This window comes from Artibeus jamaicensis, unplaced genomic scaffold (genome assembly GCF_021234435.1).
Source record: "Artibeus jamaicensis isolate MK-2021 breed Jamaican fruit bat unplaced genomic scaffold, CSHL_Jam_final contig_335, whole genome shotgun sequence".
Lineage (NCBI taxonomy): Eukaryota > Metazoa > Chordata > Mammalia > Chiroptera > Phyllostomidae > Artibeus > Artibeus jamaicensis.
The window spans coordinates 3,176,739-3,191,374 of NW_026521800.1; the positions used below are offsets into that span (position 1 = coordinate 3,176,739).

The 14,636-nt window shown below is 38.0% G+C and overlaps 1 protein-coding gene across 3 annotated transcripts in view; it reads left to right on the plus strand.

Moving 5' to 3' along the window:
• The window catches only part of RIOK1 (RIO kinase 1), a 35,326-nt gene that overhangs the window by 466 nt on the left and 20,224 nt on the right, over positions 1 to 14,636 (plus strand). Inside the window, exons 1-3 of one of the 3 annotated variants that reach the window (XM_053664073.1) lie at positions 21 to 205; positions 3,130 to 3,331; positions 14,073 to 14,163. In XM_053664073.1, coding sequence (XP_053520048.1) covers positions 3,209 to 3,331; positions 14,073 to 14,163 — 214 coding nt within the window. In that variant the 5' untranslated portion in view covers positions 21 to 205; positions 3,130 to 3,208. Of the gene's footprint in view, positions 1 to 20; positions 319 to 3,129; positions 3,332 to 14,072; positions 14,164 to 14,636 lie in introns of those variants that run through there. The other 2 variants (XM_037165522.2, XM_053664072.1) reach the window with 2 other exon arrangements.

Below are 14,636 nucleotides of genomic sequence, written 5' to 3' on the forward strand. Positions count from 1 at the left end.
AGCCTGACTTCCGGTAGAACAAAATTTCCGGTGGGGCGGAATTTCCGGTCGATCTGGAGGCGCCGTACGAAGGCCGTAGGTTTTAACTCCTTAAAGCACGTGACGAGCGTATTTGGCACAAGGACTTAACATCGGTGTGCGAGGCGGACGTCTGTGGGCAGGCCGTGAAGTTGAACTCACTCTGTGGTTCCTGGCCAGGCTCAGGGTGAGCGGCTTCCGGTGGCGCTAAAGCTCTGCGCCTTCCGTGATGGACTACCGGCGGCTGCTGATGAGTCGGGTTGTCCCCGGGCAGTTCGACGACGCGGACTCCTCCGACAGGTAGAAAGCGATTAAGTACACCGACTCCGTTGGGATTTTGCTCTCTGCCACTTCCTCCGTTCGGGGGGGGGGCGGCGGTTAACACTGGTTTAGAGGGAGACTGGTAGTTCATCACTATGGAGCTCTCTTCACAGCCTTTTGCGTCTTTCTCCATCCCAGCTGTGACTTTCGTTCTAGTTCGTGGCAGTTGTTGAAAGTCACTTGTCAAGGAGGTGCAGGGTTTCCAGGTTAGTTAGCATCCAGGTTGATGAGAGGCCAAGTTAGGATTAGCGATTGAGAAACACGGGTTTTTGCGCTTTAACTACATTCAGCGTTCAAAAGTACATGGGCGCCTAATATATACCAGATTTTGTCCTTAGCGCTGGAGATAGTGATGAACGAGATAAATTAAGTCCCTGTCATTGAATTTTTATCTTCTACTTGAGAAGGAGGGCAGAGTAGTACATAGAAGTATTGAAAAAAAATCCAGACAATGATGTATGCTATGCAGATAATTTAAATCAGTTGATAGACCAAGTTATGATTTGGTCAGGGAGGTGTTTAGTCCATGCACGACAAGAATGAGCTAACCTCAGGAAGATGCAAGAACAGCCATTCAGGAAAAGGGTACAGCAAGTGCAAGGTATCCATGGTGGGATGTCTCCTGGCTGTGAAAGGAGTATCTAATGGCCTAGAGCAGAGGTAGTTGAGAAGATAGATGGTAGGTAGCAATATAGAAGTGAAAAGGGGCCAGCTCATGTAGAGCCTTACAAGTAAGTGGTGGTGAGGAATTGAGATATTCTAGGTCTTAGAGAAAGTCATAGGGGGATTTTAGCAGAGGAGTGACATAATTTGATTTGTTACTTAAAGGAATCACTCCGCTATGGAGAGGATGGTTTTGGAAGGCAGAGTGGAAGCAGTACAAAAATAAAGTAATTCAGTTCATAGATGATGTAATGTACATTAGAGAAGGATCATAGAGATATGTTCTGGAGGTAGAAGTGACAGTTTAGTGGTAGATTGGATGTGGAAAATGAGGCAAGAGGAATTAAGGATAACTTTTACATAAAAACATGAAACAATTATTTTAGAATTTTAAGAAAACATCTTTGTGTTTACCATAAGGTTTCATTGTATGTAAATTGTATTAATTGTAGATTTTCCAGTAAATATATGCTGATTGCTCTCCATGTGTCACAGCTAGTGTTGGTAGGGATGCATTGGTAAACACCACTCTGACAAAGACCTTGTACTCTAGCAGGGTGAACATATTAAATAATTAGGCAAATGATTTGTATTAGAATTGGGTCAGTAGTACAAAGGACAAATGGGTGAAGAATAGGGAAAACTTACCTGAGCAAGTAAGCTAATACTGGAAGGATAAGTAGGATTTAGCCAGAGAAATGAGGATATTCCAGATTTATGTTTATGCATGAGCATACAGAAGGCCTTAGGGAAGAAGTTAAGGGAAAAGAAGAAACACAACTAGTATGGCTGTTAAATAATTTATGATAATAAGTGTGAAATTGTTTACCATCCATCACTGGATGTTGTAAAGATAAACCAGTTGATTTTGCACTACCACCCACCCGCCCCCCACATCTCCCATGACATTAGGCAATTTCTGGAGACATCTTTGTCACAACTAAGAATGGAGCTGCACTAGTGGCATCTGGTAGGTGGAGGCCAGAGATACTGCTAAAAATCCTACAGGGCACAAGACAACCTCCCACAACAGAGAATTGTCCAGCCAAGGTTGAGAAGCCCTGGTGTTATTTGAACGTATAACTTTAACATGCCACTCTAGGTTATTAGCAAATGAAGGATCAATTTATGGATTATGTTTATTACCTAGTAAATAGTAGGTATTTAATGATTATTCCATGGAGATTTGAAGCCCTGTAAACCGTAGCTAATTAATTAGTCAAGATTGATAATCTGAATTTACTTCAACTCACATCTTAGTTTTTAAGCTGGTAGTACATATTAGCAGTTGTTTTATATGATTTCTGTCCTTGTTCTCTACATGAGATGTTAAAACTGATAGTATCTCTGTTGAATCTAACTACCAGACATGTTTTGTTAGGTACACACAGTATTTTGTTAAAATTGAATATGCCAGTTAAGTGGGAGATTTTACACAAAAATCCATATTCCTGGCTTCTCTTGAGAAACTAAAAAGATATGGTAGCACTGGGTCTGAATTCTTACATGACAATAACACGCTATTATGTTTTTTCTGCTTTGGGCCTATTGTTTGGGTTTGACAATCCCTTCATCTGTTTAGTTATACCCAGCCTACTTTCTCATTTGTGGTGTCCTTAATGAACAAAGGTGATTTGAAGTTCTTTGTGTAACAGGAATCTTGAATACAGCTTCATATGTTGCAAAGTGGTATTGAGTTCAAAGTAAAGCTGGTTCAGATTTATTTTCAAGTTTTGTCAGAAAGGTTTATTCTTTATTTTTTTTACCCACTCTTACAGCAGTTCTGTAAGTAGTTTTCATAGTCAGGTCTGGAGTACTGACCAACAGAGAAGATAGCAATATAAATTCTGACTTAAGGCAGAGGTGCATTTAACACCTGATGTACTTCTTTAGTAGGACTTAGAGAATAAGCAAACAACTGGAACAGAACTCTGAATAAACAGGAAAACTTCATGTTAAGATTGACTTATTGGCAGATGTGTTGTAAGGAAACCTTTTAGGTATAATTTATTATATTGTAAATAAATGTAATCAGTTGGACTTACATATATGTTATATTGAAAAATAAATACATATGTAAATCCAGTTAGAGTATGTGTAAACATGATAAAACATTGTTATTTCTAGTGAAAACATTAACTGGAAGATAAGGAAAGAAGAAGATGACTTTCTGTGTGAAGACTTTCAAAATAATGTGAGTGAAAAGATGGATGAAGGTGAGATAGAAGATGAAGACGAGGATTACGATGATGATGATGATTGGGACTGGGATGATGGAATTGGAAAACTCACCAAGGGTTGTATCTCAAATGGAAGGAGTAACCCACAGGTATTGTAAACGATTCCATACATTTTTATGTTGTTTGCTTGTATCTTATTTTAATTTTTGAGAATCTACTGTTCTTTTTTATTGAATTTATTGGTTAATTAAGTTACATAGGTTATTTTTAAATTACATTTTATTGATTAAGCTATTATAGTTGTCCCAGGGTTTCCCCCTATGCCCCCTCCACCTAGCACGTGCCCCCACCTCAGACAATCCCCTCACCATTGTTCATGTCCATGGAAAGTTATGTAGGCTTCAGGTGTACAGTTCTATAATATATCATCTGTATATTGTATTGTTCATCACCCCAAATCACATCTCCTTACATCACCAGTTACCTCCCCTTTCCCCTCTTTTACCTCCCCTGCCACCCCTCTTTTCCTCTGGCAATCATCATAGTGCTGTGTGTGTGTGTCTATGACCTTTTTTCCTTCTCTTAATGCCTTTACCTTTTTCATCCAGCCCTGTACGTAACCTGCCTCCTGTCTGATAGCTGTCAGTCTGTTCTCTGTATTTATGAGTCTTTTCATTTTGTTTATTAGTTTATTTTGTTTACTGGATTCTACATGTGAGTGAAATCAAATAGTACTTGTTTTTCTCCGGCTGGCTTATTTCACTTAGAACAGTACTTTCCAGGTCCATCCATATGGTCACAAAAGGGAAGATTTCCTTCTTTTTTACCGCTGAATAGTATTCACTTGTACTTTTTTAACCACTCACCTACTGATGGGCACTTGGGTTGCTTCCAGATCTTGGCTATTGTAAATAATGCTGCAGCGAACATAGGTATGCATGTATACTTTCAAATTAGTATTGCAGGTTTCTTTTTGGATATATTGCCAGAAGTGGAATCACTGGGTCATAAGGCAGTTCCATTTTTACTTTTTTGAGGAAGTGCCATGCTCTTTTCCACTGTGGCTGCACCAGTCTGCATTCCTACCAACAGTGCACGAGGACTCTCTTCTCTTCACATTCTCACCGGCACTTATTGTTTGTTGATTTATTGATGATAGCCATTCTGACAGGTGTGGAGTGATATCTCATTGTGGTTTTAATTTGCACTTCTCTGATGATTAGTGACATTGAACATCCTTTCATATGTCTATTGACATCTGTGTGTCCTCTTTGGAGAAGTGTCTGTTCAGGTTCTTGGCCCATTTTTAACTGGATTGTTTGTTTTTTGATGTTGAGTTTTATAAGTTCTTTGTAAATTTTGGATATTAGCCCCTTATAGATGATTTTCTTCGCTCTGCAAAAACTTTTTAGTTTGGTGTATTCCTATTTGTTTGTTTTTCTTTTGTTTCTCTCTTGAGATATATTAGAAAAAGTATTGTTGCTAAAAGAAAGGTAAGAGACTTTACTGCCTATGTTTTCTTTTAAGACTAATGATTTCATGTCTTATATTTAAATCTATCCATTTTGAGTTTGTTCTTGTGTATGATGTAAGAAGGTGGTCTAGTTTCACTTTTTTGTACATATTGGTCTAATTTTCCCACCAGGTATTGAATAGATTGTCTTTACTCCCATTGTGTGTTCTTGTGTACTTTGTCGAATATTAATTGACCATGAAGGTATGGGTTGATTTCTGGGCTCTCTATTCCAGGGGTCCACAACCCATGGGCCACAGCAGTCCCTGGTCTGTTAAGAACCAGGGTGCACAGCAGGACATGAGCGGCAGGCGAATAAGTGAAACTTCACTGGCATTACTGCCTGAGCTCCACTTCCTGGCCCCTCTCCCCCCAAGTCTATGGAAGAATTGAAAATTGTCTTCCATAAAACCAGTCCCTAGTGCCAAAAAGGTTGGGAGTCACTGCTTTATCCTGCTCCATTGATCTGTAGGTCTGTTTTTAGGTCAGTATTATGCTGTTTTGATTACTATGGCCTTGTACAGTATGATAACAGGTAGTGTGATCCCTTCAACTTTGTTCTTTCTTCTCCAGATTACTGTGGCTATTCAGGCTCTTCTGTGGTTTCATATAAGTTTTGGAATATTTGTTATAGTTTTGTGAAATATGCCATTGGTATCTTTATAGGAATTTTGTTGAATCTGTAGATTGCATTGGGTAGTATGGGCATTTTAATGATGTTAATTCTTCCTGTGCATGAACACAGTATATGGTTTCACTTATTTACCTTCTTCAGTTTTTTTCTTCAGTGTCTTATTATAATTTTCCAAGTAGAAGGTTTTTGCTTCATTGGTTAAATTGATTCCAAGGTATTTTATTTGATTTTCTTAATGCAGTTGTAAGTGAGATTGTTTTCTTAGTTTCCCTTTCTGATAGTTCATTATTGGTGTATGAAAATGCAACTAACTTCTGGATATTTATTTTGTATGCTGTTACTTTACTGAATTCATTGATCAGTTCTAGTAGGTTTTTGGTGGAATCTCTAGGGTTCTCTACATACATTATCATGTCATCTGCAAATAATGATGGTTTTACTTTTTTCTTTCCAATTTGGATGCCTTTCCTTTTTCTTGTCTGATTGCTGTAGCTAAGACTTCCAGTACTATGTTGAATAAGAGTACTGAGTGGTGAAAGCGAACATTCCTGTCTTAATCCCAACTGAGCTACTCAGCCAGGGCTGATTTCAGTCTTATATTTTATCGAGACTTGTTTTGTGTTCTAACATGGTCTATCCTAGAAAATGTTCCATGTACACTTAAAAGGATGTATATTCTACTGCTTTGGGGGTGAAATGTTTTGAATATATCAATTAAATCCATCTGATCTTGTGTGTCATTTAAGACTGCCATTTTCCTTGCTGATTTTCTGTCTGGAACATCTATCCATTGATGTCAGTGGGATGTTAAAATCCTGTACTATGTCTATATTCCTATTGATTTCTCCCTTTATGTCCATCAATAATTGATTTATGTATTTAGGTGCTTCTTTGTTGAGTGCATAAATGTTAACAAAGGTTATATTCTCTTGTTCCCTTTATCATTATGTAGCGTCCTTTGTCTCTTACTATATAGCCTTTGCTTTAAAGTTTATTTTGTCATGAATAAGTATTGCTACCCCAGCTTTTATTTGTGTTAGTGTGATATATCTTTCTTTATTTCTTTATTTTGGGTCTGTGTGTATCTTTCATATGAAGGTGGGTCTGTTGTAGACAGTAGGTATGTGGATCTTGTTTTCTTACTGATTCAGCTACCCTGTATCTTTTGATTGGAGCATTTAAGCCATTTACATTTAAAGTGATTATTGATAGGTACATATTTATTGCCATTTTATTATTTTAACTATGTTCCTCTGTTTGTTTGTTTTTTTTCCTTAACCCTGCAGAGGTCATGGTCAAAAAAGTTACAGTGTAGGTTGTATGTATCTGAGAGATAAATTCATTACTAGTATGTGCCGAAATGTGAAAAAAAAAACAACCTTTTAAAAACTGCAAATTTGCATTTCTTTTATTAAATGTTTATATAATAAAATACATGGAAGTTGACACAAAATATTTTTTTATTTTTTTATTAATTAATTTTATTTAGTTATTTTTCAAGTACAGTTTTTTGTCTATTTTTCCCATCCTAGCCTCCCCCGCCCCTTGCTCCCCACCTCCCTCCCATTTCCACCCCCCTTAGTTCTCGTCCCTGTGTCCTTCCTATTTTTTCCTCCCAATCCCTCCCCCCATTTTCCCCTTAACTTCCCTTCCTTCTCCCCTCTGGTCACTATCCCTTGTTCTCTATTTCAGTGTCTTTGTTTTTTGTTTGTTTGGTTTTTTTTCTGCTTGTTTGTTTGTTTTGTTGTTTAGCTTCCTGTTAAAGGTGAGATCATATGGTATTTGTCTTTCAGCACCTGGCCTATTTCACTCAGCATAATGCTTTCCAGTTCCATCCATGTTGTTGCAAAAGGTAGTAGCTCCTTCTTTCTCTCTGCAGCATAGAATTCCATTGTGTATATGTACCACAATTTTTTGATCCATTCATTTACTGATGGGCACCTAGGTTGCTTCCAACTCTTGGCTATTGTAAATTGTGCTGCTATGAACATTGTGGTGCATAGGTTCTTTGATATTGATGTTTTAGGATTCTTAGGATATAATCCCAGCAGTGGAATTGCTGGGTCAAAAGGCAGGTCGATTTTTATTTTTCTGAGAAAATTCCATACTGTTTTCCATAATGGTTGTACCAGTCTGCACTCCCACCAACAGTGGACTAAGGACCCCTTCTCCCCACAACCTCTCCAACATGTGTTGTTTGTTGCTTTGTTTATGATAGCCATCCTGACTGGTGTAAAGTGGTATCTCATTGTGGTTTTAATTTGCATCTCTCTGATAGCTAACGATATTGAGCATCTGTTCATGTGTCTCTGGATGTTCTGTATGTCCTCCTTGGAGAAGTGTTTGTTCAAGTCCTTTTCCCATTTTTTAATTGGGTTGGGTGTCTTCTTAGAGTGGAGTCGTGTAAGTTCTTTGTATATTTTGGAGATTAAACCTTTGTCTGAGGTATCATTGGCAAATATGTTTTCCCATACAGTTGGTTGTCTTTTTAATTTAATACTGTTTTCTTTAGCCACGCAGAAGCTTTTTATTTTGATGAGATCCCATTTGTTTATTCTTTCCTTTACATTCCTTGCTCTAGGGGACATATCAGTAAAAAAGTTGCTGCGTGAAATATCTGAGATTTTCTTGCCGATGTTCTCCTCTAGGACTTTAATGGTGTTACAACTTACATTTAAGTCTTTTATCCACCTTGAATTTATTTTGGTGTATGGTGTAAGTCTGTGCTCAAGTTTCATTTTTTTTGCACGTAGCTGTCCAGTTCTCCCAACACCATTTGTTGAAGAGGCTATCTTTACTCCATTTTATATTACTGCCCCCTTTGTCAAATATTAATTGACTGTAGAGTTGGGTTGATTTCTGGGCTCTCTGTTCTGTTCCATTGGTCTATGTGTCTGTTTTTATGCCAGTACCAGGCTGTTTTGATTACAGTGGCTTTGTAATACAGTTCGATATCAGGTATTGTGATCCCTCCTACTTTGTTCTTCTTTCTCAAAAGAGCAGCTGCTATTCGGGCTTGTTTATGGTTCCATATAAATTTTCGAAGTGTTTGTTCTATGTCTGTGAAATATGCCATTGGTACTTTAATAGGTATTGCATTGAATCTGTATATTGCTTTGGGTAGTATGGACATTTTGATGATGTTAATTCTTCCAATCCATGAACAAGGTATGTGTTTCCATTTGTTTGTGTTTTCCTTGATTTCTTTCTTCAGGGCTGTGTAGTTTTCTGCATACAGGTCTTTTACCTCCTTAGTTAGGTTTATTCCCAGATATTTTATTTTTCTTTTTGCTATATCGAATGGGATTTTTTCCTTGATTCCTGCTTCTACTGATTCACTGTTGGTATACAAAAATGCCTTTGATTTCTGGATATTGACTTTGTAACCAGCTGTTTTGCCAAATTCATTAATTAGTTTGAGCAGTTTTTTGGTAGAGTCTATAGGATTTTCCATGTACACTATCATGTCATCTGCAAACAGTGACAATTTTGCTTCCTCCTTTCCTATTTGGATGCCTTTTATTTCCTTTTCTTGCCTGATCGCTGTGGCTAAAACTTCCAATACTATATTGAATAGAAGTGGTGAAAGTGGACAACCTTGTCTTGTTCCTGATCTTAGTGGAAAAGCTTTTAGCTTTTTCCCATTGAGTATGATATTGGCTGTAGGTCTCTCATATATGGCCTTTATTATTTTGAGAAATGCTCCCTGTATTCCCATTTTGCTGAGTGTTTTTATCATAAATGGGTGTTGTACCTTATCGAAAGCTTTTTCCGCATCTATTGATATGATCATGTGATTTTTGTCTTTGCTTTTGATTATGTGATATATTACATTTACTTATTTGCGAATATTGAACCATCCTTGCATCCCTGGGATGAATCCCACTTGGTCATGGTGTATGATCTTTTTGATATATTGTTGAATGCGATTTGCCAATATTTTGTTGAGGATTTTATTTTAGCATCTGTGTTCATCAGTGATATTGGCCTGAAGTTTTCTTTCTTTGTTGTGTCTCTATCTGGTTTTGGAATTAAGATGATGCTGGCTTCATAGAAAGAATTTGGGAGTTTTCCATCCTTCTGGATTTTTTGGAATAGTCTGCGGAGAATAGGGGTTAGCTCTTCCTTAAATGCTTTGTAGAATTCTCCTGTGGAACCATCTGGTCCAGGGCTTTTGTGTGATGGGAGTTTTTTGATTACTGCCTCAATTTCTTTTGCCGTTATTGGTGTATTTAGATTTTCTGCTTCATTTTCATTGAGTTTTGGAAGATTGTATTTTTCTAGAAATGTGTCCATTTTCCCTAGGTTTTCAAATTTCTTGGCATACAGTTCTTCATAGTAATTTCTTACAATCCCTTCTATTTCTGTGGTATCAGTTGTAATCTCTCCTCTTTCATTTCTGATTGTGTTTATTTGTGTCCTCTCTCTTCTTTTCTTGATGAGCCTACTTAAAGGCTTGTCTATTTTGTTTATCTTCTCAAAGAACCAACTCCTGGATTCATTGATCCTTAAAATTGTGCTTTTAGTTTCTATGTCATTTAATTCTGCTCTAATCTTGGTTATTTCCTTCCTTCTGCTTGCTCTGGGCTGTCGACACAAAATATTTTGTAGCTGTTTTCTACTTTGAGTTTTATTGGATTTTTGCTCCACTTTGATTTTTTATCTTTTTAAAAAATATTTCTCTTGTCTAATTCATCTTCACTAGAAATATGTTGCTCGGTATATGAGTCTTCTGAACGAACTTCCACATAATCTTGCTTTAGAGCCACACAGTTCAGTCCGACCCAGGAGTCTGATCTCAGCAGGGTGAAGCTGCTGGGATCCTGGAGAATGTGGCTAGCAGGTCTTTCATGAGGGGGAGGTGCCAGTCAGTTCATGGAAAAGTCAGGGGGAATGGCCTCTGTCTCAAAGCCACACAACTCAGTTGCTGAAACACCCTGAGCCTGTCCAGACCTCTATACATGGGCCCTGGTAGCTGACTCCTCAGTGGGGTACAACCTCTCTACAAGGTAGAGTGAGAGGGAATCCAGAGTATGAGGCTATTGCATTCCCCCAGGCTAATACCATATGGATGGAAATGCAAAAATGTCTGCAGTGTGGGAGATATATGCAGCACAGGGATCCTAGCTTCTGTCCCTTGAGCTCTGTCCCCCAGAGCCACAAACCCAGTTTCTTCTCACATGACTCTAATCCCCTCTGCCCTTCCTTCATAGGAGCCTAGGATGAGTAAAACAAGATTTTGTGTGTTGGCCCTTTAAGAAACCACATGTGTCTCTAGCAGATCTCTGCCTTTTCATGGCAGATAGAATCTTTGCTGATTTTCATAGCCAGTTTTAATATGGGTACCTCTTTCTGGCTCTGGTGCTCTGGGCTCGGGAGCCCAGCTTGGGGTTGAGACCCCACGTCTCTCAGAGAGAACCTTTTGTATGCAGCTGAGATATCCATCCAGGATCTCAGCCACCACCTGTGGGAGCAGAGCCAGCCCTTTTTGTGTTCCCACCCTTCCTATCAGTCTTGATGTGGTGGCGGCTTCTGTAAATCTTTGGTTATAAGACTGCTCTTCAGCTGGTCTTCAGTTGGTTATTTGGGGGGGGGGGGCTCCGCTTGCAGGGCCCCCCTGGCCACCACGGTTGAGAATAAGTCTACCAAGACATGATTTACTTGGGGAGGAAAGATGGCTGATCTCTCAAAGAATGGCTCAGAGCCTTTTCCTCAGTGGGCTTTTATTGGGTTCATTTTGCACAGGAATACAGATAAAAGCTCATTAACCATTGTTAGGCAGTAAGGATCAAACAATAAATAACATACAAAGAACTCTGAGGGCTTATTCTGAGTCAGGGTCTGTTAGCTAAAGGGCTACAAAACTTTGGGAAACAAACTCATTTCCTGCTCGGACCTTTATCATTTAATTGAGAGCATTCTTAGCAAAGCAGGTTTCACAGGATTTTACATATTCTTTCTTAGGCCTTATCACTTGGGGAACCCACCCTTTCTAGCACAGGGCTGTACCACCCTGTTTCAGGCTTAAGTCTGTCATTGTTTCAGGCTTAAGTCAGGCTGGGGAAGGAAGGCAACCAAAAAATTGGGAGATATCTTGCAGACAGAATAAGGACTCAGGCTGTCAAAGCCGAGGGGCAAGGGTCCATCACCCCTTTTTGCTGTAGACCTCCAAGTCCTTCCTTGGGGCCTCCATGTGATTGTGCCTGTCTTAGATTGTCCCCCCCTTAGGGAATCTTACCTGTCATTGGCTAACCAATCAAGCATTGGGGGCCAGTTATGGACGAAGTAAAAGGAGCAGAAGTGGTGCTCCTGCCAGGGAGATAAGCTTTGTCTCCTTAGTGGTTTATGGTCCTCCTCAGGTCACTCACTCAGCCTTAGCCATGGGGGAATTACAGCTTCTAAAACCAGGCAGGGTGGTTCCCAACAGTTATTTAGGTTGCTTGCTCTATATTTTAATTGTGATTCCAGTTTTGTCCTGGTAGGTGGTGAGTATAATATCTGCTTAACACCCTGCCATCTTGTATGTGTCTATATGTTTTCTTTTAAAATATTTAATTTATTTTTAGAGAGAGGGTAAGGGAGGGAGAAAGAAAGGGAAACATCCATGTGTGAGAGTAACATCAATTGATTGTCTCTCACGTACTCTGAGAAGGGACCAGGCTGCTACCCAGGCATGTGCCCTGACCAAGCATTGAACCAGCAACCTTAGTTTGTGGAATAGTGCTCAACTAACTGAGCCACACAGGTCAGGGCCCATCTTTATAAAGGACTTTCTTTGGTTCTGGAATTGAATAACCGAAAGATTTTCTTTAGGTTATATTGCTCAGTAGCCCCAGCCTTTATTAATTTTTATTCTTCATTCTTTCCATATTTCAGTAATATCACAGATATGGATTCCTTATATAATGAATACATTTAAAAAGAGATATGTAAGTTGTCATAAAATAATGAGCTTAAAAATCTTGTCAAGAAAGGACTTGATAGTTTTCTACCAATGCGGAAAAGGTTCAGTTTCATTAGTAATTAAAGAAATGCAGATTAAATAGGTAGAGATGCTTTTTTTTAACCTATATGGCTGACAGAGACACAATATATATAACTGATGGTCTAATAAATAGGTACAGGTATTTGGAAGATAACCTGGTATTGATAAAACCTTATAAAATAACTACTCAGAAATTATTCTGGGAGTATACCAAGATTTAGCTACAAAATGATCCTCCAGTATTGTTTCTAGTAGAGGAACCTTGAGAACAACCTTGCCCTGACTAGGTGGTTCAGCTGGTTTGAGTGTTGTCTGGTATGCCAAAAAAAAGTTGCAGGTTCAGATCCTAGTCAGGGCACATACCTAGGTTGTGGGCTTGATCCCTGGTTAGGGTGTGTGCAGGAGGCAACCAATTGATGTTTGTCTCTCACATCAGTGTTTCTCTCTCCTGTTCTCTCTGTCTCTCTGTATCCCCCTTCCTTTCACTCTAAAATCAATTGAAACATATCCTTGGGTGAGGATTTAAAAAAGAAAGGGGAAAAAATAAACCAACCTTGATTAAATTTGCTATGGGGCTGGTTCACAGAATGGGATATTATGCAGCCAGAAAATGTTACAATAGAAGACTATATTAATGATGTGGGAATACATTCATGATCTACCATCTTCTACCATGTTCAAAACACAAGCTACCAAACCATGTAAAGCCTGCTTCTCAAATTGGGAGTACCAAGTGTCAGGAGTTTACAGAGCCATGGGATTAATATAGTGCACCTTACTGAAGCATAAAGGTTCCCAAAAAGATAGGGAGGGGAGAAAATAAAAAACATTTCTTTCAAAATTAAAACAGCTCTTCTGTTCTAGAATGCATGCATTTTTTAAATAACCAAAGAAATTTCACATTTGTAGTCTTGTTTTGGTAACTCTTTCATTGATGCACGGGTGAGACATTTTTTCAACAATGTCTCAACAGTCTTCCTAGCTTTTTTAGTAAAGCTAGGGAAAAAACTATATGTACTTAAATGTTAACTGTTATCTTTGGGCACGGGGATTATAGATGATTAAAATTTATCTGTGTTTTGTACCGTGAAATTTTATGATTTTAATTTAAAATTTATCTTAAAACTTTAATGGAAAAATTTTAAGTTTTGTGCGATCAAGAAACAACTCAGCCTCCAAATTCCAGGCTTTGATAACAGGATTGAAACAGTAATTATTATAGGTCCTTTTTATGTATATTCTTTTCTTATTTATGTGTTCTGGATGTCACCTCTTTTTCTCATTTTGCCATTATCGAAGTTTGTACATTGCACCAGTCTAAATGTTAAGCCTCATTCTCACTGTCCTTTTCTTGAGATACTAGGCCCAGAATGAAATTCTTAGAACCAGTTGGTTATTGGTCCTGGCTCATTACCATTTATTTTGGGCACAAATGAACATATCCAAGTTTTAGATTTATAAGCCAGTCAAATTAGAAAAATGCATTAAATTTTATTTATAATAATGAGGAATATGTTGTTAAAAGGTTTTGACAAAACCACCCAGATTGTGCAAACCCTTTGTTTTAGCCAGTAACTTTCACCTTGTGTTTCAAATGCCTTTTAAAAACATTTGAGGCAATTTGATTGATTTTTACCTTTTATTAGGGTACACCTCTAAGTATCAATGCTTTAATAGTTAACAGTGAACCAAGAGAAAAAAACGTGATGATTTGTATATATATCTAGTGCCTTAAATTCTGGAACTTACTTCTTCTAGGCAAATCGACAGCCTTCCAACTACAATTCAGCCAAAATGTCTACTCCAGCAGACAAGGTCTTACGGAAATATGAGAATAAAATTAATCTAGGTGAGTTTGTAAAATATATTTCCTCACTAGGCCATGGGGAAATTCTTCAGAAATACATGAATTGTTATAAAATTTTATTGGATCAAGAAATTAGTATATTATTCAGTGTTACTGACTGAATAATGCTTAAAAAAAATAAACGCTTGGTAATTTAAAAACATTGCTTCAAGGGAAAGACTTTCTCAGTTCTTTTTTCTTGCCTGTTGTACAAATAGATACTTTCAGGTGGTTGTCTGTTTTGTATTAGGTTTTATAGTTGGATTATGTAATGATAGGATGTTGAAAATACCAGAACATTGACTATAATTAGATTTTGTTTACCAGGGACATTTTATGTAGGCATTAGTCATTTAGTGAGCTGCTGCATGTAAGGAGTCAGAATGTTTTGAGCTACCACCTCTTGAAAAATACATGGTCATCTTTCTCTTGTAGACATTGACTTGTTATTAACATAGCCCAGCATCTCATAACCT